The sequence below is a fragment of the Ceratosolen solmsi genome, unplaced genomic scaffold (assembly GCF_000503995.2).
Source record: "Ceratosolen solmsi marchali unplaced genomic scaffold, CerSol_1.0 scaffold6, whole genome shotgun sequence".
Classification (NCBI taxonomy): domain Eukaryota; kingdom Metazoa; phylum Arthropoda; class Insecta; order Hymenoptera; family Agaonidae; genus Ceratosolen; species Ceratosolen solmsi.
In genome coordinates this window covers 471,179-498,539 of record NW_011948414.1, presented here as the reverse complement: position 1 = coordinate 498,539, position 27,361 = coordinate 471,179, and the positions used below count along the sequence as shown (strand labels likewise).

Below are 27,361 nucleotides of genomic sequence, written 5' to 3'. Positions count from 1 at the left end.
AAATAATCAAAATCTAAAAATTTAATCGTATAAGCTAAAAATTTTTTGAATTTATAATAAAATAAGTGTTCGATATTTTATTTGATAAAACAACTGTTTCACGAATATAATAGAATGAAATAAATCATTCGAAGATAGTATATTCATGAAGTTTCTTGTCTATCAAACGAAATAAAAAAACTATTATGCAATTTCATTTGACGCATGACATCACTAATATTTTCGTCTGTGCAATTTATTGTAATACTAATGCGTATACTACGTACTGATACAAAAAGATCGTGAACTCTTTTCAGCTCCATTACATAATTCATTGAACAGATTCATTGAGTGAGTAAACTCACTTTTTCCTGGTATTAAATCTATAGCTCCAGAGGAATAAAAAATTGAGATTATGTAATTTTTAAAATTAAATAACTTATTTTATAGTTAAATAAACTATTCATAATTTCTTTTAAACTTATGTATGCTTTAATCGATCAATTTTGCATATTTTTTTTACTAAATTGATACTAAGTTATATATATATATATATATATATATATATATATATATATATTGTTTTTTCAAAACTCACTTTGTCACATTATAGTATTAATTTTTTCATCAAATTCATTGTTTCTTTTTTTTTTAAGCTACGTAAAAAAATATTTTTTTAAATCTAAATTCATCCATTAATGATAATAATTTAAAATAATTTTTATAAATCTGTTGAACTAGCAAAGAGCTCAGCCCAACGTTTTCAATTCAGACAAATATATAAATTTATGAATCGCGAATTTTGAAATACAAAACAAGTTAATGGAAAATATTAAGACATAAAAATTTAATGAAATTTACAGTATATATTACATAGTAATGCCAATATAATGGACAATATATTAACAAAATATTGTTGTTTATCTATGTCTTGTCATTATGTCTTCCCTCACTGATATGAATAAATTCATCAATACGTTATCCTGGCGGAATATTTTTAATGTACTAATAATATAATTAAATTATACTGCTATGATTATATTTTTTAATATTGACGTAGTACTTAATATTTTTTTTTTTTTGTGTTTTCGCTTCCGAATTTCAAGTGATATTTAGATTTTATTTTAACGTATGAATATTATTATTGATTTGAAAGATATGCCTTTAGTTTAATAATTTTGTTCTTATATAATCTATGATAATTCTCGTAAGAGTATGAAAACGACTTACGTCTGACTACATTTACTAATGCGAACAGTTTTTTTTTTTTTTTCCCCTCCTAAAAATATGCAGCGCGCGAATACATAAATGTGCAAATATAGAATACAAATCGCTTGTACTAATAAACTAGTTACTGATTCGATCCGTTCGCTATCCTCCTTTAACTCAATATCGCATGGTAGAAAAAAATTTTTGCTCCTCGTCATTCTCGACATTATATAGTAACGTGAAGTGCCGCACTGTATAATTAACAGTCGAGTTGCAAGTCATGCCCTCTCGTCCTGGCATCGAGTATTCTGTTCTCATTTTATTATTTTTTTTATAGAAACTCGTGAGTCATAATTTCAACTACCAGTTCGATACTCAGCCACACTGAAAACTTTCAGGTAAATATGTTGAAATAATCTTCTAGTATTTGCTTGAATATGAGATTGCGGTAATATCAATCTTCTAAATTCTAAATCATCCTGTTTCTCCAAATATTAAGATAACGCGTAGAACAAATTTCAAACGTACATTTAAATCATCACCATTGCAAGCGTTAATGCTCTATTATTAATTAATCAATCTAAAGTTTGCATAAAATAAATTTATTTAGTTGCAATTGAAATTATTTGGAAGATTAATTTTTAATTATCTGTCTACAATTCATACGATCTTAACAACAACGTACTAAATAATTGATTTAAGATGTAAACTTTTCAAATATTTGCTTATAATAATTAGTATTAATTAAAAATATAAAAGTATCATTGTGACTACTCTACCTTAAAATAGTTAAAGACAGTTGTTTCTTATTCATTATAATACGTGTGATTTATATATTTTTCAGTAATATAATATGAAGTAAGCACTTGTTCATTATAATAAATAAACAATTTACATGATTATATTAAAAAATATAAAAATTTTTCATATTTAAACATTTTAATGTAGCTGCAAAGATTTATTTAATAACCTAATACTTGTTATTATTATTATTATTTGTCTTATAAAGATATACAATAATTAGCTTAAATGTACTTTAAGTAAATGCTGTTACGATGAAAATTGAAATTTAAAATACGAGTGTATAATTTATATATCATATATAGCCTTATTTGTAAATATAATCATATTCCTAACATAATAAAAAATATAATAAAATAGATTTTAATGATGACTTATAAATATTTAGCTGCTGTTTAAAAACTTTCTATTTATAAAAATTAAATTTTTTTCTTCGAAATAATTGCCTGGTACACTATCACGTATTTAAAGGATAATATTAATGTTTTAAAAAGATCTCTCGATCAACAATTTTATTCACTTGTAAATGACATTCGACACATGTTTAATTAAAATTCATTGCATTTCATTAATATTAACCAGTAATTTAAGCGAACTTGTCAATAAATTTCATAAATGTGAACTAGTAGTATAGATTATCTCTAGAATTATTAAGGATATAATGGATGAAATTTATATTTAATAATGAGTATTAACTGACTTTTTACAAAAATGAATTTCCTTGTAATATTTAAAAATAATATTTAAAAAATGTTCGATAATACGTAATTGAATAATTTTTTAGAATAACATGTCGTTGGATTTTAAGAAATTTTGCATTCCTATTTTAAATATAATAATACGCCATAAGTTCAATATTCAGTCAAATATGATTTAATTAACATTGTTTAGCGCGCATGAACGAATCAGGAATAATAGTATAAAAAAGTGTATTCTTTAATATTCTTTGTACCTATTCGTAATTACAAATAAGTACTACTAACTAATAATAATTATTAGTTAATAATAATTAATTAAAGTTATTTGTAAAATTAATATTTATCGAGGCGTCCATGCATAATACTGCATGTTAAAAAAATGCTTACAATCAATAATTTGTACGTTAACGTTTTAAAAGTTAAAGTTACTTTTTTCTTCATTTTAATTATCGTTGATTATCTCAATTAGCTAAAATAACACGATAATATCATTGTAAAATTAACCTCCTTATTATTGTAAATTTTGCAATAGTACAGAACAATTTAAATTAATAAAAGGTTTTATCTAATTTTCTTATAAAATTTCATTGCGATTTACATAATATCTTATATAAGATGAAAAGTCATATAATACAAATAGAAATTCAAAAGTACATTCAGAGTTCTCTTATCTAAACTTAATGATTTTTTTCTTATTTTTATTTTTAACCGCCTATTTAAAATTTTACTTTATTAGATCATCATAGGAATTAAGATAAATATTTGTTTTTAATCTAATTTTATACTTTACGAGTAAACGTTATTAATAGTTTTATCAGTTTTTCTGAAGTATTAGTAATTCTGCATCAGTATATATAAATAATATATATTACTTGATTCAATGAGCACTTTCAGTTGAATAATTAAATTTGTATTATGACGAAAAGTATATTTGTCATACATTTAGCCGTAATTGATGTCGATTAATGGCAAAAGTACTATTGGCATATATTTATAAGCAAAATTCTCAATAGTTGTTACTTAATGAATTGAAAAGTACTTTTCCAATAAAGTTTACGAATTCGATTGGAAAAGCGACAGGCGTTGGACTGAGAAGAGTCGAAGGAAAGTTGCTAAGTGCACTAGAAGAAATATCCGACACTTCAAGGATCACACGAGAAATTCCCTCTCACTTTGTAACGAGAAAATATGGGACAGTAAATACGTAATATCTATAGCTTCTAAAAATGTCGAGAACTTAATTTTCCCCATAGGAGCGAAATTATAGTAGCTATGGCGTAGTACAAACATAAATTGTGACAATTGGTGGTATCCAATCAAGATCGAATATTTCGATTATTACCACAAAACACTCGTCTTCTCTTTATAGCCGCGTCTCTCGTTTCATTTCCTTTCCATTAATTTTTTCACGTCATTGCAGGATTATGGGAGCCACTATATACGCGTGACTTTTATACTTGTATAATTAACATTGAACATTTTCCGAACAATTGATCTATTTTGTATTTGTGCCCGAATGATTATTTATACATTAATACGACCGAAGTATTGCAATTACTTTAAATTTAATTTAATTGAAGATCCGTCAAATTAGATGGGCGATATCGGTTGGCTGTAATCAATAAGCACTATCAATTGAAAAATAACAAGGGTATTTAAGAACGAAGTAATAATTACGAGTGTGGAGTTTGATGTATAAAGCGATTAGTCAATTAATATGGCGCACCATATCTATGTAAATAAGAACTGATTACTTGTCTCAATTTGTCCATTAATTGTTGAGCAAAGTTTCATAAAAGTATTCCGGTCAAACTATTTGGATTGCTCGATTCTCAGATTATTTATCATAATGTCTCTCAAGCTTTTTTTATATTTTTTATTTTTGTCACACGATACGCGTTCATACTCTATATCGAGAAAAATGTTTTAAAGTATTGCAATATTAAACAGCGTAGCATATGTGCAGCATCCATTTTTTTTTTTTTTTTTTTTTTTTCAATTAGATGTAAGACGCACCGCAAATTTCTCCACATACTTTATTAAGCTATTGATAAGATTGTGATTCTTTGATATGAAATATGAATAAAAGTGTAAATAAAATCCATGGAAAATTGATTTTGAATAATTATCAAAGAAAAATTACTCGTAGTAATAAGATTGAATGTTTTAGATCGAAGTATTACCTTGATCTCGTTGTTTTAGTCGAGGATGAAAGAAAATCTTCAATGCGTCCTGGTAACGCACAAGGCGGCCAAAAAACGCCAAGGTGACGCCTACGGTACCTCGGGCATTTTTCTTTCCGATGGATGGATCCTTAGTCACGGGACTTTGCTGTCGCTACCATTCGACGACTCTTCCGACCGCGACCTACAAAGCTTCCTCATTGATATTCAGGAGAAGCACGACAGAGATTTGCTCGTCGTACCGCGCGACCTGTCACAAACCTTAAAACTGCAGCTGCAGTATAATCGTCTGTCCAATAACACTGATGAGAAATCAAGGTAATCGATAATCTTCCGTTTATTTGGAATTCAATAATTCGTTGGACTCGAAGGAGTATAGAAAGATTAATTGGCCTATGATAGAAATAATTACTACTCAAATAAGTAATATGGCTTTTATATAATATAAAATATATAATGTATTTGAAATGGGCTCGTAAATTTCATTGAATATTATTGTCCTGATTAATTTATTATTGTTTAGAAATTATGATTTCATTGGCATTCCATGAAATTTCTACTTGTTCCCTATCCCTTTCAAATTTTACATACTAGCAAATAACGAATAAATTTATCAAGATAACATTAAGGTATAATTGTTCATCCTAATACCTCTTAGCTTACTTCTCTATACAATGTCAATATTTCAATATATATATATATATATATATATATATATATATATATATAAATAAAGGATAGAAATATAATTTATACTGACGAAAGTGATAACGTGCTACTACGTAATGAAGCTTATTAGAATAATGGCTTAAATAAATCGTAGCTTAAAGGTGTTGCAAAACCAATTTGCGCGATGTCTTATGATTAATCAATTTGAATAATTGATTATGATAATAATTGAATTAATCGAAGTGAATAATAGTAATAAATTTTTTAATTTAAAAGCACAAAGATATTGAATATATTTTTGAAACGATATTAGTATAATTTTGACATTGTGTATAATCAGCAACCATCTATCCCTCGCAATAAATTAAATAACAATAGAATAACGTAAACAAATAACAAAATTGTTTCATATATGTGTAAAGCGATTGTCAATAATATTTTTTCTACGCAGGGTGATGGAAAAGGTAATAATTGAAGATAAAAATTGTTCTTTACGTATTATATGGCGATGTTCGTTGCTACATCAAACCTTCAATAGCTTGAATTCTTGGAGTTTCGAGAAGGTCGACAAGTTCGACAAGTCTTTATTGTCGATTTTTTTATTGCTGAAAGTGGAGAGTGGAACTGAAATAAGGGCGGATGATATTGCAGAGGGCAAGAAAGTTTTAAGGTACAATAATATCCCTATAAGTTGATAAAGGACAAATTGGCGAGTCTGACTCATCGAAAATTCATAAGTATAGTCATTATTATGGGGTTTTATAGTTTGTTTTAAGCTATTTCAGTGAAATCTTGGTCGTTTTGAATTTTTGAAGAAAAAAAAAAATTTTTTTTTTTGACAATATAAATGAATGAGTTATAAAGACGACGAGTTCCTTTATTATATTACATTTATAATTAGAATTTCTATAACTATTGCTATTGCTGCTATTATCCCTACCGCTATCGTTAATACTACTATTATTATTTTGACATTTGTAGCACATAAATTGACATAGAGACTTTAAATAGTTACTTATATTCCTAATTCATGAATGGCTAATGCTGTCCTCTTAGTGTTGAAACGCCAAAAAAAAGTAAATGTATCGAGATAAAAATTATCCACAATTTTAAAAATACAATACGAGTTATTGTAATTTTATGCTCATGAATGGCGTTTAATATATAATATTTATAAAAGAATGAAAATTTCTTGCACGCCTCAATTGAACTGCCTCGATAATAAAAACTTTTTTTTTATTAAACACCGAAGACAAGGAAATGAAAAATATTGCAGTTTCCTGCTATTATATAGTAAAATTTATATATATATATATATATATATATATATATATATATATATATATATATATAAAACAAAAAAAAAAAAAAAGGAATAGAAAATTCGTAAAAGCATTTTTTAAATTCTTTCATCGATTTTATTAATTTTATAAATAATACAGAATGATCGGGTAAGTAATGGCCAATGTTCCATAACAATCTTAACTTTGTTATACACATTCCGCAAATCTTCAATGTACGATCATTATTATATATAGCAATTTGAAATTTTTAAATTAATCCCCTTCTTTAAATTTATATATAAATATTTATAAAAAACCCCCTCTTTATATATATATATATATATATATATATATATATATATATATATATATATATATATATACGCTTGTTTTAAGGTGAAAATACTAGAATAGCCGTATCGAGCGAGCTACTACTGTCCTCTTCTGTCTTTATTCAGCACAATGACGCTCTTATGCAGTCTCGGCAGTGAAATTTCTTAACGCCATATCCTATTCTTAATTAAAAATACCATATAAAGTAGTCGAGTGATGTATACTGCCACTATTTTACCCTCAAAATTCACGTTCGCGTTGACTATTGCATATCCATCTATGTAATCCCATCTCATTGCAAACGAACGTCAAAGAAAAGCCCGATAAAACTCCTCGCTTTTCATCCCTTCTCAGCGACTTTTACAAGAGGCACTTGACCGATTCGAGAATTCCTTTGAGACGTGGCATGCTAGTGGAAATGGAGGCCACGCCGTTCGGTAACGCGACGTTCCTGGATTCAGTGTCACGCGGCATTGTGAGCAATGTGTTCGGTGCCGAGGACTGCGTCATCTTGACTGACGCCAACGCCTTGCCTGGTTGCGAGGGTGCACCACTCTTCACCTTCCGCCATCCGTTGAGTATTTTATATGCCTTTATCAGAGTGATCGTTAAGATCGTTAAGTAGGAGGTTGAGAGTGCACGATTGATTTATCATTGCATTTAGCGGAGTAAGTACGATGATAAGATGGATACCTTTGACAGTGAAGAGCGTTGATAACTCGGCTCACCTAAAAACGGATCTACGAAGTTTATTCTCAAAGTCGATCGAAGGGAATAATTGTGTCGCGAAGATAATAATTCCTTTTGATGAGACTAATAAAAAAAATATCATTTTTCGTTACTTATAGAGAGAGAGAGAGAGAGAGAGAGAGAGAGAGAATAAGTTTTTCAACAGCCGATGACGGTGCGGTTAAATTCATTCTCTTAGGCATTGTTCTTGTCATTAATCTAGTATTATTGTAATATCGACGATTTTTATACGACAAAATCGTAATATTCTTTATAAAATCCTTTATTATTGATGAAAAAAATTTCATTCCATTATTTGAATTTTACTTATATTGCTCAGTTTATTTGCACGATTAATCAATCTTGCATGATATTTCTATACTTTTTTTCCCCTCACATTTCATTCGATTAAATATGCTCGTTGGCATGATTATTTATTTTATCCAATACGATTTTGTAACATAATCTAGAATCTAATCAAAATATCGAATGAATAAATATAATAATACAACAGATGTGTGATATGTAAATAATAAATGCTTTGAGCTATTGAATCACATCATAAACTTCGTAATCCCAAATTCACCTAAGAATCCGTCAATTATGCGCAGCAACAACTTAATGCCATTGAGCTAAAAATTTGTATTCTATCGCATTCGTCGGTTCCCGGACACTTGTAGCTTTAGCAAGCAATAAATTCGTAATGATAGTGATGCTTTGATACGCTAGTCTATTTACAACTTGCACGGGGATGAAAAAATTTTATTTTACGCATTAAATATAATAGAGTCGTAAGTTCGTCCGTCTGCTCGCTCTCGTTCCTTTTAGCCACTGGATTTTGACAATTTGCAACGATCGATTGGCACAGAAGCAACGGCACTCCCTATTAGATAAAACTGTCATTAATTTTTAACAACTGAACGTATCGCTCGTTGAGTTTCACGAGATGGAAGAAGTAAGAAAGTCGGAGACTTATACGAGCCGCGTTCCTCGTACAAAGCAATTTTTTTTTTGTTAATCGATGCTAAAAGAAAGGTGTACTCATGCACACACAGTGACAGGGAAGTCGAGAGGCAAATTTGCGGCATCGTGATCGCTCCTTTAAGTTGGTGCCGTGGCGAGTGGGTTGATTACACGTTCGCCGCTAATTTGCGGCCTTGCCTGGAGGAGGTGCTGCGAGTATCGGATATGAGTGTCGCTTTACCGAGCTTTGGCAGTTATATCAACGACGATGACGACCAAGGACTCGAGGAGCAACTATTGCCAGGTGACAAAATCATTATCGAAAAACGTTTATCCGCGAGAGGGTTTTACTCGGTTTGGCTGAGGGCGAAGGGAGCTCCTGTGACGAATTTGTCAGAGAAAGAATTGTGATGAGAGCGCGATAGGGTCAGGGGATATGAGGAAGGGACGACACGTGAGAGAACATTCTGTCTTGTCTGGAGGCAAAACGGATGTATAAACCGACGTGAAAAAGCTTTTTCTCCCTTTGAAGAGATAAAAAGTTTGCGTCGAATATAATATATCGATTTACGTTGGAGCCCGTGGGATAATTCCGAGTAAAACAATCCTCTTATAATTAACAAATTGTTAAAATTAGCTTAAATGTTTGCTTTCAAGTTTATCCTTAATTATTGTGATTGAAACACTGCTTTTGTTGAATTTATTTGTAAAGTCGAATTATGAAAAAGAAATTTCCTTTTTTTACTTTTCTGAATTATTGCGAAGAATCTGTAAATATGCGATGAAACTGTTAAGACGAATTCTATATCCTCTACTCAATTGTTACTCGCCTCGCTTCAAATTGCAAAATATTTATCGTCGGATGTTCATAATAAAAAATGAAGAAAAAAAAAATGTATCATAACCATTCAGTAGATGGTATACGTGACTGGTCAGGCAAGTTACCGCTCACTATATCATAGAGTTATGCCTTAAGTATTGTAAGCATAATATTCTGTTTCTAGTTCAAATATATTTTATATCGATTATGTTAATGGTAAAGTTTAATTTCTTTATGATACATTCGTATAACAAACTTGGAAAAATAGCTTGAACATATTTTTATGAAAATAAAAGCTTACAATATAACGATTTTTCACGGCTTCTTTTCTTCTGCTCTTTAATATATTTTTCTTTTTTGTTGTATATTTTTGTTTTTTGCTTTCGTCGATTAATTAAGAAATTTTTCATAAGCAACGATAAAGATGAAAAATAAATATCAATATATTTATCTTTATCAATTAAAAAAGCTAAATAAATTAAGAATAATTTAAAATTCTAATTGAATGCGATATTTAAAAGTAAATATTTATGGAATTTTAGCGAGTATGCGCTCAATGGACTGAAATTGTTAAAATTGAAGTAAAAATAAATGAAGCATAAAAACTTTTTTTCTTCCTAATCTCTCATAACGAATTGTCCATTAATTTTTTAACACTACAATTTCCCATTACGCTAACATTGATGAAAAATTACAGTTTCGTTGGATAAGAGTCTCGTTATCGTGAAGCGCGACTTCGGCTGGGGCACCGGAATCGTTGTTGACGTTTCCACTGGCACTATCCTGACGTGTTCTCATGTTGTTCCACTGGTAAGTCACGCTTGTCCTACATATATTATCTTTAGTACACTTTTACTTTAAAACGAGGGAGAAGAAACGTTAACTGCCGATTTAATAATTGAAAATCTAACGAAGAACGAAAAATGTGAGGATAACATTTGGCTATTCGGCCATTTTCTGTATTATAGGATGGACACGTGTGTAGTTAATATTATTATTTAAAATGAGTATGTGTTATTATTAACTAATGAATTACGTATCGAAGCAGCATTTAAAGTGTTTATGACATTATGCATCCTAATATTGAGAAGAAGAAAAAAAAAACATTTTGACCATTCAACTAATTGTAACTATAATAATGTTTGCTCGTTTCGTCATTCGATTTTTCATAATATTTTGCACAACTTCAAAATATTCTCGTTATTAGAAAAAATACGAATCCCTTTAAATAGATTAAATAATAGATTTATTTATATTGACTACTACAGGAAGAAGGTCTGAAAATTCTAAAAGACGAATGAAGATCCGAGAACAATTAAATAAATATACCAAAATCTAGATCCCTAGAGCCAATGACAATTTCATGCTCTAAATATCCTAGTAAAATCTTCGTGAGAGTTGATTCTTTAGGCGTTAGGTTCTCCCTCCGCAATTTTGAAATTCTTATGATATTTTTGTGGCAGCCGCTAGGCAGTCGTGTGAAAGTCGGCCTATTCGAGGACGAGCAGAGGAAGAAAGGTGAGAAAATGAAGGCGGAAAAGGCGTGGGCGTGGACACGACTCGTGTACAGAACGTGCAACAATCAGCCCTACGACGTCGCGGTACTCAGACTCGAATCTCAGCGGAACGATCTGAGACCTCTGTCACTTGCGCCAAAGATACCCAGCAAAGGTAATTGCTGATACTCCCTGAGACACAGATTCACTCACCTATTTATGCACGCATTTATTAAGTGACATTTTGGTTAATTTTAAAGCCAAGCGTATAAAAGTTACGATTGGGATACATTTCTTATTGAAAGTTTGGAGTGACATTATATAATATACTAAGTCTAAGCAAGTAACGAAATTTTTGGAGATATTTTCCAAACGAAAATAAAGTTTAAGAGGTTAAATATCTCTTTTAATGTAAGATATTTCTTACGGCTTTTAAAATTTACATTATCATTTTATCTTTTTACGGAAAATTTTCCATTGTTATGAATGAACAATTTATGTGAGCGTACGAGCATATTTCACGAGCACCTTGAATTAGATTTATAGTATGGGAACAACAAGATCTTCTGAAGCCATTATTTTTCTAATATTCCCTACTAATTATTTGAGTCAGTAGTTAGTTAGTTTATAACAAATATTTATAAATTATAAATGTACAGCATAATACTCAAAATCTATTCTAATTTGGTATAGATACTTTTTGTTTTATCTTTATTACATCGAAGGGTATTATTTATTCTAGATTCTAGAAATATTTGATTTAGAAAGAACTTCTTTTAAATATCAAGTACAGGCGTCCAAAAGATTTAATAATAATATTTCTTTTTAAAACTAAGCCATAAATATTATATATTCGGATTAAAAAAGAAAACCTGCCTAAAAAAGAAGTAATTACCTCGGTGTATTTGGAAAGAAAATTTGGGAAAAGGAATTTTTTTTCATGCATATTTCATTATTAATGACTTTTAGCGTTCATTTTCTCAAGAGTTTAAAGAATTAAAATAATAATAATACTAATGATAATATTAATTTCATATTGAGAGTAGTGGAGCTATTTCAAAATAATATGAGATTCAATTCATTCGGCAATGAACTTATTGTCGTGCCATTCATTGCTCGTCATTTGACGTTTATTGATAAATGGGACAAATATGTACAGAGGAAATGCCTAAAGGAATGAAAAGGAAAAACAAAACGTAGAGAATAATGGAAAGTCAGAACGAGAAATTGTCTAGCACCTAATAACTTACGCAACAATCATAGTTTAATTATGGACTCGAAGGACTACACATTGCTCCTGGCAGCATCCTTGTGCTTCGTCGCTTATCCAATCCTTGATTAAAATTTGTTATTGTCTATCTTGACTTGAAATACGTTTTCATCAATTTTTTTTCTTTTTTTTTTTTTTATTCTATTTATTTAATTTAAAAGGTATAACTTTATATTATGAAACTTAAAGATTCGCATTCCTATAGGAATCCGAGACCCTGAAAAAATAACATGTTAGTGAAGAGATCCGTTTATTATTGATTCAGCGACAATTGTACTATTAAATAATCATGTGCCACCGCACACTTTTCACACTGTCGAACGTACTCGTTATTATCTAACTTTTGCTACATTTCACTCCGCGACAATTTTCGCAGACACAAAATCATGTTTCAAGGCATTAGAGAAGCATCGAGCCAATGATGTTTATTGTTTAAATGTTTAGATGATATTTGCACGTTGAGTTACTTTCCGTTTAGAAATGTAATTTTATTAGAGCCAAGAGACTCTTCGTGACAAAATAATGCAACTGAAAAATAATTCTGTTTCGTCTTCTTAACATTTGAGCGACTAGTCGACAAACACATTTTTCTTAATTTAACTCGACGAATATACTATTTTCGCACGTAATAGATAATGTTATGCATACTTTTACTAAATACATCGTAATTGTCAAAGATTCTGACCCATCCATTTTCAATCGTTTTAAAAAATGTTCTACCAGCCGTCTTTTTTCTCAAATTTCAACACAAATTTCAATTAATAATTGTCTGTCAATGATTAACGTGTTTTCGAGTTCCCCATGTTTTGGCGTCAAAAAAGCCATTTATTACTTTAAGCGACACAATGCTTAAAAAATTAATGCTTTATATCAATATTTTTTAAATTCTCCACTGTCAAATTAATATTTTGCAGTCATGAAGAGTGAAGCTTTTGCTTAAATATTGGCAATAAAGGTTTATATTATTTATGTACAAGTCGTAAGTATTACATTGTCACTTATTGCTCAATATATAATAAAAAAAATGTGGCAATTATAAACTTCAAATAACAAAAGATATATTAATATAACAATAATTTTAATCAATTTTATTATTTTATTTTATGCGCAAAAACTTGATTACAACATTTGCCTCTTCTCCTACTCAAATCCTTCTATCATTGACAAAATTAAGTATACGATTGTACTCGAAACCACTCCGCTGTACTATTTATTACATAAAATATTTCCATTGTAATAAAAAAATCTCTGTACATCACTTTTACATGTACACTCTATCCCGCTTATTGGTAGTTTGAAAAGATTCCGACGGTATCTATACGAATGGTTATATTTAAGATTATTGAAGGATGCGTCAGGATAGTGAAGCAGTAACGTTAATTTGAAGGGAGATCATCATAGAAGGGAGCGCGAAAGGCGGCGCGCAGGACTCGCGCTTATTAAATGACGATTTTCCTCGAGTGCTCGAAACAGTCTAATGAATCGTATCCTACTTGACCTTGGCAGGCACAAGGGTAATGACGCTGGGCTTTCCATTCTTCGGAGCAGCAATTCCAGCGAGTTGTAGTCGCGGTGTCATTTCGCATCACTCGAGCTGCATGATCCAGACGACCTGCTGCGTCCAGGGCGGCGCGAGCGGCGGTCCTGTCATCAACTGCGACACAGGCGAGATGATCGGCCTAATTGTTTCTAACGTCGTCTCGACCACGGAATCTGGTGCTCTCTACCCAAGGTTCAATATGGCCGTACCCTCGACGGTTATCCGAGAGCCCTTGATAAGATACATCTACACTGGCGGTACGTTGCTATTCTTAGATCGCGAACTTCGATCAACTATTGCCAATTTCGAACATCAATCTGTCGATCTTTGAAATTGTATTGGTCGTGCATTTGATGACAGTAGATCATTAAAAAAAAAAAAGCTCTTCAAAAACTCGTTGCTCATGGTAAATGTTGGCCAAGCTGATTTCACTGCTATAGATAGTTTTTCTTCTCTGAACTTGAGGAAAAGCTTTCACTTATCAACAACTCTATGACCATTATGATTTATAATTCACAGCGAGCTATTGTTCCAGTTGATTATCATAAATGACATAGCTTGTTAAATAATTACCATGTGCACTAATAATACTACAATTATAATAGTTTAATCATTTATTTCCGAATGTTCTGTAAACTATTGCATTTAGTGGTCGTAAGATTTTAAAGAATATTTCATAATTTGACGAATATTAACTGAACGCTACTATAGATGAAACATATTCTTGAGTGTCTCCCTTGATATCATGATTTAATGTTAAAAAACAAAATGTATTTAATGCATTTCAGATGTCAAGTGCCTAGATAGCCTTTCAAGTGGCGATCCCATGGTTTGGGAAACGTGGAATTTTAATTTAACACCAAGATCAAAGATGTAGCTGTTATATAAAAGGAAGTATTTACATTATTTTTACAGACTTTTTAAAAATGTTTCTATGCTCTTAGAATGTTGATATCATTTATAATACATTTAATGCGAAATAATAATAAAACGATAGATTTTATAATGTAATTTCTCAATTTGACTACGTGATGTGCGGTAAAAAAAAGAATGTTAATAAATATTAGTTGTTTATTTAAGTAATAGTGAATTTTTGCTCTTCATTCGATACACGATAATTTGATTTTCTTCTTATAGAGAAGTTCATATTAAAATTAAATCTTATATAATTATTCAAAGACTAAATGCAATTATACTTTACTAAATTACAAAATACAATTTAGTCGAATAGAAATGAAATATATGCTTAGACGTACATATAATTTGTAAGTCAACAACAAAGTTGCTAGTTGCTACTTTTAATGGTTAATATCAATTTGCAAATATGCGTATCAAATTTGATAAAATAAAAACAATCATCATTTAACTTTTTTTCACACACGCTCCTATGCCGAAAGAACAACATATATATATATAATTATAATATAATTAATTAATATATTATAATATAATAATATAATATATAATATAATATATTATAATATAAAATATAATTTATAATATAATTATAAAAAATCAAATATTATACAGACATATATATACCAAAAATATTTTGGAAAAATAATTTAAGATTTTAAATAGGAAAAAATGCATAGAATACTGATTTATCATATATAGTCGTCAAGATTCTATATTTTAATATGTTTTTGTATTGTTCGTTATATCAGGCATTATATTAGCAAAAACAAAGTTGAAGTATATAATTTAACAATAAGAAACCCCATGTACTGTAATTCTGTATGAATAAAATTCAATAATAAAAATAAACAAATATTATTCAATATTTTAAAAAATTCAATGGTATTTTTTTTATTAAAATTTATTATTTTGCAATGAGCTTAATAAATAGATTGTGAACGTAAGATTACTACTATATAAATATGATATAAATTACATATTATCAATATAATTTGCAATAATATTAATCATAGGTTATGAAATATACAATAATGATGGAATACGATTAAGAAATACTTTCAACTAAATATGAGTGCTATTTAATATGAGAAATATGTATCAAATCGAAAAACAAAACAATTATAAATAAAGAGCACCAATGCGTTAATTACTAGCACTAGTTAATAATTAAGTGTTTATATAAAAAAAAAACTTGATTACCACTTGATTAAAATGGCATAAAATGTATTTAATCATAATAATTAATTCCAATGCAAAATAATTTAAACCAATCATATGGAAAAATATAGAAAACATAATAATATATATTACATAAATAAATGTATTACAAATTGATTATGAATTATAAATCTAAATAGAACCATATGTGTATAAAAAAAAAAAATTGAAAACAAAATTGTAATATAATATTTAATTAACATGAAATTTATGAGTAATATGAACATTTAAAAATACTAGTACAGTAAATTTGAAAAATAATTGGTACTTGTAAGAAAAAATACATCAATGCAAATAATAATAAAACATATATAAATGATATATAAATAAGAAAATATCATGATTTAGAAAATATAATTCATATACAATATAAATTATAATAAAAAACCATGGTCATTTTTTTTAATGCTTGAATTAATTTTAAATTATTTTATAATCATTCAAATATTTAGGTAAAAAATTTATCAATATTTTATTGATATTAATTTATATTATATTATGTTTCATTTATATTATTATTAATAAATATTATTATCTGTTTACTATTGTTATACATAAAAACCATGATTTTTTTTCTTAGATGAGCTGATTTTTATGAATTATAATTTTCAATGGCTTGAGTCATAAGATACTTACCCACACAAATTGTCTTTCGAATATTTAATTTTAAATAACACCACAAATTTCTGTATTTTCTAATTTCAAAATACTTAAAATGTTTTTCCATACGCACTGTGCACGAAAGCACTCAACTTAACACACACGCACGCACACGCATATATGTTTGTAAACAGCGATGTTAAAAAAAAAACTTTAAAAAAGGGATTTATAGCAATGTTATTTTTCACAAATTTTATTTTTTCAATGACAAATATTCTACAAAAATAGAAAATTATACGTGTGGTTTTCTTTTAAATAAACTGTTCAAAATATGGACGAATTCGATTATTTTATTTGGAGGGCAATTATAAATATTGATTAAGCATCTTAATTTACAAATTATCCTTAATGTTTTATAAGAGCGAATCTAACATACGATTCGTTTTGCATGAGGTACGAACATATTATCAAATATTACAGTAATTAATCGCTTATGAATAATTATTCTATTTTTATATATAATATTAAAAAAAAAAAAAAAAAAAAAAAAAAAAAAAAAAAAAAAAAAAACGAAAGAAATTGTCAAATATTTTTATTTCTTCATCAATTATTTATTTGGTTTTACTGGCTTTATTCATAATTATTGACATTAAAGATAATTGAAATTTTTAAGAAAATTCGTTATTATTTACTGCGTAAATAAGCTACGAAGATTCCTACACAATTGACAATTCCTCCTCATTTGTCACATTACGTTTACAAAATCATATACAAATTTTAATAAGTACGATTACTACTATTTAGTTTACCATATAAACATAAATGATACTTTTAAATTCATAATGAACTCATTATGAGATTAAATGATATTGTTTAGTAAATTATATTCATTATTTAAACTATATTCAAATAAAAAATTTGTATTTTACATTTAACATCTTCAATCAATATCAATTAAATACTTTTTTTTTTAAAGCTTAAAACTTAAATGAAAATAATAAAATAATTTAAGAAAGCAATATAAGAATAATAATATAAGAAAGCAAAAGCTTATTTATATTCGTTTCAAGCGCAATGATATATTATCGATTCAATATACTAAAACTTAATTTAAAATCACAATTACAAAAGAGCATAGTCTTAAAATTTGAGTTTATGAATCATTTACATTAGTTGCAATACACACGCATACACACACACACGCGCGCGCGCGCGCGCACACACACACACACACACAAAATCCATTACATACATACATATATATATATATATATATATATAATAGATTTTAAATATAATTTTTAATTTACTATAAAATTATGTCGCATTATCGTTAGAAGAAGAATGTTTTAAAAATATATTTGTTCATATCCAATAGAAAGAGGTTTATAAAAAAAAAAATTTACAATCGTTATTTATACTGTTAACTGCAAAAATCATTTAAAATAATTGAGCTATTGTTAAGTACCTATTATTAAAAGTGGCTCATAGTCAATTTCAGATTCTGTCATAAAAACTAAGAACTTTTAATTTATATTGAAGATTAAAGTTCGTAGAGGACAAATAGAGACTTTCTGGGACGGAGTCAAATCTGAAAAATGAAATGTGCACTGAGAAAAAATTGTTTACAGTTAATCAATATAAAAAATATATTAGATTAAATTTATATATTTATTTATAAAAGAAATGGAATTATAACAAATTTGTATATTTTTTTTTCTTCCAAATATTGTATTTATAAGCATTGTCTCGATGGTAAGTACACAACAAAACGTATAAAATTTAAATAATTAATTAATAGCCGTATAAAATCTTATTATATTAAAAATTTGGTATTATTCTCTAATATTGCACTAAATTTCTAATACAATTATTTTCTCAGTGCAGTAAACAATAAACTATAATGAAAATCGTGACTTGATTATAAATACTCAGTAATACTTTCTTCCAATTATTCGTTATAAAAATTTTTAAGTTTTTAAGCTGCACAAACGAAATATGTTATTAAATCCAACATATTGTTACATAAATTAAATTACGCAGCTACAATTAAAGCGAGTGTCTTTACATTGTAACAATTAAATGCTCCGAACGATATTAATTAAAAAATAATAAAAATTTGCTGATTATTAATATAATTTTCACCAATGTCCATTATTACAAAATGTATTTACAATAATAAAAAAAAAAATACAAACAATTACATAGATATACGAGAATTGTTTAGACTGTGCTATTATTTTATTTAAAAAGCAATATATTCTTTCAATGAAATTTGAACGTCTAAAATTTATAAAAAGTTTCTTAAACATCTTTACATAAGGTTTAAAATATTGTTTGCATGTAATTGTTTATTGTTTTCTTTATATATAAATATTTCATTAAATATACATACAGACAAACTTATATGTATACGTACGTGAATACATGCATATATCTACATATGCGTACACACGTGCATTGACAAATCTAAATACGCATGTATATATCATAATTTAATCAAAGAAAAGCTTTTTGTTACCAATTAAAACTTGCTGAAACTGTTGTTCATTTTCAAAATGCATACATCAGTATGTAAACACGTGTTTACATTTACGCAATAACTAGTATATTACGTAATCTAAATAAATAAATAAAATAAATTGAATTTTTATTTATGACTTCTCCATAAGCAATTAATAAACACATTTTTCAATTTTTCAACTTTATATAATTCAGAGCAAATTTTTATATTTGAACAGATTGCAGACACATAAATATTAATATTCTAATTACTATTCTATAAAGTACTTTTATTAAAACCTCGCAATTTATTTGCAGTATATCTTGGCAGCCTTGATAAAACTATCGTAAAATTTACCGTAATATTCGTCAAAATATAAAATATGTTACGAAGAATATTCAACTTAAGTTATTCATGTCTATGTATATAGCTGCTTCATAAATTTTATATCCAATACTTAAATATGAACACAAAGTGAATTTTTATACTAAAAGATAAAAATTTCATTCCAAATTATAAAATAAGAAATATATGTGTTTATATATATAAATACACATATAACCTTAGACACGCGTATGTATGTATATATAAATCGACTAAATTTGCCTCTAAATATTGAAAAACTTGTTACTCCGACGACTAGAATCGTTAGAGACTTTATTAAATAATGATTTTTAAATAGATTTAAATAAACGAAACAAAATTGTTATGGAATAGTAAATAATTTCAAATAAATATTATCGACATGGATTATAAGTTAATTATGACATATTTACCAAATAATGCAAAATATTATACAATTATGTGATTTCATTACATTAAATGAATCTCGTCTTAATTTACAAAGGTCCCATCTCTAATAAAATAAATTACATGTACTTTTAGCTATGAAAATATTCATTTGCAGTTAATGTTGTCCGGCACTTAATAATAAATATTTCTATTATTATAAGTTTTAAGATAAATACGTCCGATAAACTAATTTATAAAAATGTTTAAATATTATCTTAAAATTCGTTTATTATCGTTAAGTGATTTTAGATCGAATATTAAGCAATCGTATGTGTAATTTAAAGTTGCTTAAATTTATATAAAATTTTTCATTTACACTCTCCCACGGTAGATTTTCATTTGTATTCATTCAATTGTATAAAATCATTATACAAATGTATTTGATAGATCATAAATATCTACGAATTTCAATTACTTTTATTTTTGCTTCATCGAAGCTTCGGTAAATTATTAAGAAAATCGTTACTATAAATGCGTGAACATTCGATTTTATATAAATTGAAATGGTTTTTGCCATTGGAGCATTATTAACCGGTGATTATGACAACCGAGTGACAATTATATCTTAAAATGACATATCCGCGTGCCTAATAGCGAATAGGGGCCAATTATCATTTTTGTTGATAAATTCAAAATGCCATTCAAATGACTGTCACAGTAGGTCTAAATAGACAAATGAATATCAATTGGCCTTTCTCAAGCGTTTTTCATCAATTAAAAATGCCTAAATTTCACCAAAGCTATGGAAATGCGGCTCCTTTTATTGCTGATAGCCGTTCACCTCCTTCTGCTGTTGATGCAGATCTTCAGATCTGCAGATATCAATGCTATAACCGGTAATGCTGTCGGGACTCTGGAGAGACGCAGCATATAACGGATTCACCGGTGTCGAGTTGATATCGAACTGCGTCGAGTCGTAAACGCTGTGGTTCTGCAAGCAGAAAAGAGGGAACACTTTCTTTTTTTTGCGTAGATTTATCGCTCGATGCATGTCTCTGCATTCGTACATAGTTTTTCGGATAATACTCTAACATGTCAAAATACACTCTACATTATGTCTACACTTGTTCCAGATGTGTTGCTGCATATATCGTTTATTTTATAGGACATCGATGTAGCGATATTTTAACATTGTTACAGTATTAAATTGGCAATGTGATAATGTGTAATTATTAATGTTATTGCCTATTGCAATTCTGATCTATTCAAGCGCTTGAGGAAGCTAGCAGCAGAGATCGAGGCATTTTCTGCAAAAGATTGTCTACGTTAATATTTCATTCAAATAATGATGTCTCTAACGTCGAATTTAAATGAATTTTAACGTTCGTATTAAGCCAGATTAACGTCATCCTTAAATATTAAATAATACTTGATAACAAATATATATATATATATATATATATATATATGTATGTAATTACTTTCCTTTCTTTTTTCAAATATATATAGATTCGCCATTAACAGCACTTTCACTTTTTTCTCTCTTTTTTTATTTCTCATACGGATAAGTGCTTGCGATTAAAAGATTCTTTTATAAATTATAAAGATTTTCATATTTAGTCATTCAAACAGCTGGAAGAATTTCAAATATTTAGCAAACAAAAGATTTATAAAAAGAATAAAATTTTAATTTTTGATAAGTGATCAAGATTTTCGAGTTTTCGAGGTCGAGCTTTAAATAAATGAAACAAATTGCATTGACTACTAGAATAAACGTTTAATCGAGAAAATGGACATCAACCTAATTATATACAAATAACTGAAATTGAGGTATGGATTATATCATACCTTCGATAAAAAAAATATTAAAAAAAAATAAAAATTAATTAAAAAAATTACGTAACTTCAAAAACGAACGAACGCTATTACAATCATGAATTAATGTTCTGTACACTTTTTTATTATTGCAAATAACTTATTGTTCGCCACAATTTTGTATCATAATGAAAAATGTTTATCCAATCTTGAGATAAATTTTCTTTTCAGATTGTTCTCGACTTGTTTACTTACACAATATATATGTGACAATCGATTTTTGATTACTTTTTCAATTGTAATATTTGAAACAATCATTGGCATTACTTTTTTAATAAGTTCACATAGTACTACATATGTTATTTAATATATTATTATATATATATATATATATATATATATATATATATATATATATATATATATATATATCTGTTTTCGGAAATATTTAAACAAATATATATTACTTTAGGAATTTTCTAGTTGTGGAAGTATTTCCTTACGATATATTAATACTATAAACACTATATTTTTATTATTCATACGTTATATAACTTTCTATATTGAATCCCTGATAAATACATGCGAAAATTTAAAGCATTTCCTTATATTCACTAGCTTAATTATATATATATATATATATATATATATATATATTACATATACATATACGTGCACACATTTTATAAATTTATATAAAAACCTTGGTTATTGTATAGTAAAGTGTCGTAATTACGTAAAAATAAAAAAATAAAAAATAAAAATAATTAAAAAAAAATAAAACAAAAAAACTTTTTAATTTATATTCCATAAAATATTGATGCATTTATTATTGTTTTTCCTTAATTTCATTTTTATATTAAATTTTATAATAATATTATATGAAATATTAATAAATATTCATAGAATGCATTTTAAACTAAATATTGAATTATTGAAGATTCTCCACTTTTATTATGCATTGTAATATTTATTATAAAAGCGATTGAAAATTTTTAATTAAAAATAAAGAATTACAATTGACTTTTATACTTATGTAATGTGTGCGCAGAAATAAAAAAAGATGAAAATCCAAAAGATTCGCTTAATAAATGTATGAAAATATTCTATCCTTAAAATTTGGTTCGTTCAAATCTTTTGATTCTCGTTTAACGCTAAATATAAAATAAACACAGCAATTAATAATCGATTCTAATGTATAAAAACTTAATATTATGAGAATTTGTACTTTTACTAAATATAATGTTATTCCTACTAGGTTCTTGTCATAAAATAATCATATCATGGGAGTATAAAACTTTTAAATTACCAATAATTGCCTTTCAATTTTCTAGTAATACGAATAACGAAGACAAAAAATTGTTTAGTTTAATAAATAAATAACGCGTGCTCAACTTTTCTTTAACAAATAATCGAATACTCAGTATTTTGTACATAATATAAAAATGGTCGACTATTCTCAATTTACAATAAAAATTGTTAAGATATTAGGCAACCATCTATCCCAATCAAGTTTTGTTTGTTTAAAATTATTTTAAATATTTACGCATTAGTATATCTATAATAACAGATGTTGCATGAAAAGACGTCACGGACAATGTAATTTTACTTACAATCTTTACCCACGTACGGCAGACTAGAATCTTAAAAATTATAAATGAAAATTAAAAAAAAAAAAAATAATAATAATAATGATAATGATAATAATGATAATGATAATGATAATGATAATGATAATGATAATGATAATGATAATGATAATGATAATGATAATGATAATGATAATGATAATGATAATGATAATGATAATGATAATGATAATGATAATGATAATGATAATGATAATGATAATGATAATGATAATGATAATAATAATGATAATAATAACAACAACGACAACAACAACACCAATAATAATGACAATCACTATCAGATCCACTGTGTTAATTTGTTACGAAGAAAAAAGAAAAAGAAAGTAGAATTAGGAATTAATTCACAGCGCTTCACTGCGAGAGGATGGTGATGACGAATTCTTAGATTTCGGCGGGAGCATCGTCACTTCCACATCATCATTGTCATCATTATCGTCGCTACCGCTATTGCGCATCTGACTCAAATATTCGCTTAGCCCGGTAGCGGCTGAATATTTATTTCTCTCGCTTTTCTCAACGCGAGTTTCGCTACGCTCCAAAAAATTCTGCAAATTACTCTCCAGCTTCGTGGAGCCGCTATCTTGCTTAAGCGTCGCTAGACTGCCGCCACTCGTCCCCGCTATCGGCAGACTTTGGTTACTTTTGTTGCCGCTGGCGGAGAAGAGATTGGCTTTGCTACTGTTGCTCCCGGGCTTGAAAATGAATTTGCTGGCTGTGCTTGGCGATAGTAGCAAATTCGAAACGCTAGCGGTGTCCTCCTTGAATCCACGTTTCGCATCTGGCGTCAAGCTTAGCATTCTCAAGTCCGGGGCACTCGTTTGGATACCCAGTCGTGATGTGGGATGAATTCGCCTTTGGGCGCAGTATTCTGGATAGAGGAGAGTCGCGTGCGACGAGCTTCCGGCTAATCTCGCCGCGGCGCTTTTGGGGTTCGGCTTCATTAGACACTGGAAATGAAAGAGCGGAGCGTGAAAACACGGGGTATGGACCTGGTATATGTAATCGCTGTCCGTCTTCAAGGAGGAGAAGCTCTGCTGGTGGGGTAGGGAAACCGTGTCCTCATCCATCGCATCGTCTACCTGGGCCTTGTAGGAGAACATTATCGATGGCTGCGATACTCTAGAAAAGCACATTTTATTATTATTATCGTTGTTGCTATTATTATTAATACTACTATTGATATTGCTATTATATTGTTATAGTTAGAATTATTAACATTATCGATATTCTCATTTCTATGACCACCACTACCACCATCGTTATCATAATATTATTATAATAATCATTATTGACGTTATTGTTATGAATTTTTTCGAATTATTTTAAATAATTGTAGAATGAAACAGTCACTACAATATATATGAAATAAGTCATGAGAATTGCTCAATTATATGAATTCTTATAAATACTTTATTCGCTACTAGCTCACTTTCCATATTACTAAATTGTCTCGGATTATCTTTTTGTTTATCCTTAATAGAGCTTAATATCCTTTATTTTTCAATCACGTAATATTTTATATTTAATACATTCTCGTTTGTTATGTACAATTTCATATGATCCAATCTTACATCAATTGATAATTAAATAAATCGTTACTTATATTGATTGACTAAGACGATTGTTCACTGACACTTATTTGGAAAAATATTTTTAACTTTTTGTATTATTATGACACCGTTCCATCCATCTCTAATAATATCGAATAATTAATTTAATAATTTAACAATAAACGATTTATCCAGAAAAATTGAATAAACAGATATTACAATTTTAGGAAGAATTTATGAGAAAAATTAGTTACATTTAAATATGTGAGTCGGTAATGACAATTCTTAATTATTCTTAACGATAATTTAGAAGCTCAGATTATTTAAATTTATCATAAAATTATCATTTCAAATAAATTAGCATAGAGATTATTCTTAATGATTTTAATCAATTTTCCATATACAATGTTATATTGCATGTAAATAATCATTGCATAAAATAAAAAGAAATCCATATTAAAATACTTTCACATACCCTAAGAATTCTGTAAGGAATGTGTGATATACTAAAGGCGTAAATAATGTCAAGTACATTGCAGCTGTTAGATCGACAACACATAGTCCTGCAGGAATTTGAGTATAGTTTAATAAACCAGCCCCTATTGATTGAACTAAATCCAATGTTGCCAGAAGGCTGGTATATACATAAAAACCTTTTCGAGCTAAAACACAATTAATCATCAAAGCCAAATTAACTATCGGACATCAATGCTTTTAAAAGACTACACAAAGATGATTTTTACTGATAAAAATGATTAAACATCATTATTAAATGCATCGTTAAATTAAGGAAACAATTGATAAGTTTAAAAAATCTTAAAGTATTATAAAGTTTAAGTCTACTTACTAGGGAGAGGGAGTCTTTCTCGTAATCTTGTGCATGGCAGAATCAGTATAAATACATAAATCTAAAAATTTACAAGAACCGTTATTTTAAGCACTTTAAAAAATGTCTACAAAATTAATGAAATATATCATTACCATTGTAAAAACTATGCTGCTACAAAACCAGAACATCATTCCACCATGACCAAACACGTAGAAATCTCTGCTCGGTATATGGAACGTATCATCGGGTAATACTAATTCAAGAGTACCTTGAGTTATTGTAAAAACCAGCGCTATAAAAGATGTTGCTAGAAGAACTCTACGTATGCTCGAACGGCTGTCCAGATGACCTGAGATTCATCGGTAAATTATAAATTTGCAAATGCTCATTTTTTTTTATTAAAAAGGATGGCTTTTGAAAGAAATTTAAAGAATAAGAGAAAATAAATTATATAATTATATAATACACTATATCGTCGATTTACAATTAAATAACGCATGAAATGAATTAGCTATTTCTTCGAATAAAATACACAAAGTATGAAATTGATTGATTGCTAAAGAATTTAATGATTTAAGGTCTTTGACGCTAATACGGTTCCTTTATTCTTTATAATTAAATGACTAAGCGAATGTATGAATAAGTAAGCAATATCAACGACAGTACGTAAAAAATCTAACGGAATAAATATTTATTATAATAAATCAGTTTGAAATTGAGAATAAATTTAGAATTTATGTCGCTCGTAGGATGTTTCTCCAAGGATCTTATCTCATATTTAAATTAGTAATAAAAATTCTTACCAAAAGCAAGGCCAAAAATGACAACGCTCATTTCTGTGGACAGTAAGAAAAATCTAACCGTGACCCATAACACCTTATCCGCCTTACCACCGACACTCGTAGCCGCATTAATTGTCATTGACACTACACATCGAATAACTGATATCACAACACTACAAATAACAAGGCCATAAAATGCTAAATATATAGGACTACTTGTCGCTCTGAGTTTTAGCCTAGCTCGATTAAATCTTACAGCAATAAAAAGAAGAAATAGAAGATTCGGTATTAAAATAATCACATCCCATATTCTTACTCTGTAATAAAAGAGAATGTCATGGTAAATTGTCTTTTATATCTCTAATAGAAACATATCGATAATAGGAGATAAAATATTATTATAAACTATGAAAATATGAGTGACCTTGAATCTCTTATATCCTTGTACAATATTAATTTACAAAAGTGCTCCTCCTCGTGAACAGTGGAACTTATATTTGGATCTGTTGTTGTACTCAAGTCTCTGATCTGTCTCCATCCTTCCGAGACTTCTAGCTCTCCATCGCCGTACATCTTAAATATTTTTCAGTACAACGTCTCAGCCCTTTCACCTCATATCCTTGACCTTGACTTTTGTGAAAAGAATAAAATATCATTATTTTAAACAAATACATATGCAAATGTAAAATTATTGTAAAATACATAAATGTAATGTAATGCATAAGGAATACATTAAGGGGAGGGCGGGAGGGCGGAGATTATTCTTCACACTTCTGTATAAAAAACACA

General features: G+C 28.1%; 2 protein-coding genes across 2 annotated transcripts; one reads left to right on the top strand and one right to left on the bottom strand.

Moving 5' to 3' along the window:
* The first annotated feature begins 1,521 nt into the window (after positions 1–1,521).
* LOC105367768 (peroxisomal leader peptide-processing protease) lies at positions 1,522–14,900 on the top strand. The gene is made up of 9 exons (XM_011506547.1): positions 1,522–1,586; positions 4,890–5,188; positions 5,991–6,209; positions 7,510–7,728; positions 8,940–9,151; positions 10,365–10,477; positions 11,131–11,338; positions 13,940–14,230; positions 14,762–14,900. The coding sequence occupies exons 2-9, from the start codon at positions 4,896–4,898 to the stop codon at positions 14,848–14,850; spliced, it is 1,644 nt and encodes a 547-aa protein (XP_011504849.1). The 5' UTR covers positions 1,522–1,586; positions 4,890–4,895; the 3' UTR covers positions 14,851–14,900.
* An 8,823-nt stretch (positions 14,901–23,723) lies between these two features.
* On the bottom strand, positions 23,724–27,153 carry LOC105367767 (transmembrane protein adipocyte-associated 1 homolog). The gene is made up of 6 exons (XM_011506546.1): positions 26,997–27,153; positions 26,594–26,889; positions 25,943–26,139; positions 25,809–25,869; positions 25,437–25,623; positions 23,724–24,530 (listed from the first exon to the last, which is right to left on the bottom strand). Exons 1-6 carry the CDS (start codon positions 27,143–27,145, stop codon positions 23,753–23,755), a joined length of 1,668 nt encoding a protein of 555 aa, XP_011504848.1. The 5' UTR covers positions 27,146–27,153; the 3' UTR covers positions 23,724–23,752.
* Between the last annotated feature and the right edge of the window lie 208 nt (positions 27,154–27,361).

Excerpts from the sequence above, each read along its gene's own strand:
- LOC105367767 (XM_011506546.1), bottom strand. The coding sequence starts at position 27,145 with ATGTACGGCGATGGAGAGCTAGAAGTCTCGGAAGGATGGAGACAGATC. Across the intron at positions 26,890-26,996 it reads AAGGATATAAGAGATTCAAG|AGTAAGAATATGGGATGTGA; the intron begins GTCACTCATATT and ends CTTTTATTACAG. Across the intron at positions 25,624-25,808 it reads AGAAAGACTCCCTCTCCCTA|CTCGAAAAGGTTTTTATGTA; the intron begins GTAAGTAGACTT and ends ATTGTGTTTTAG.
- LOC105367768 (XM_011506547.1), top strand. The coding sequence starts at position 4,896 with ATGAAAGAAAATCTTCAATGCGTCCTGGTAACGCACAAGGCGGCCAAA. Across the intron at positions 7,729-8,939 it reads CTCTTCACCTTCCGCCATCC|TGACAGGGAAGTCGAGAGGC; the intron begins GTTGAGTATTTT and ends ATGCACACACAG. Across the intron at positions 11,339-13,939 it reads GCCAAAGATACCCAGCAAAG|GCACAAGGGTAATGACGCTG; the intron begins GTAATTGCTGAT and ends TGACCTTGGCAG.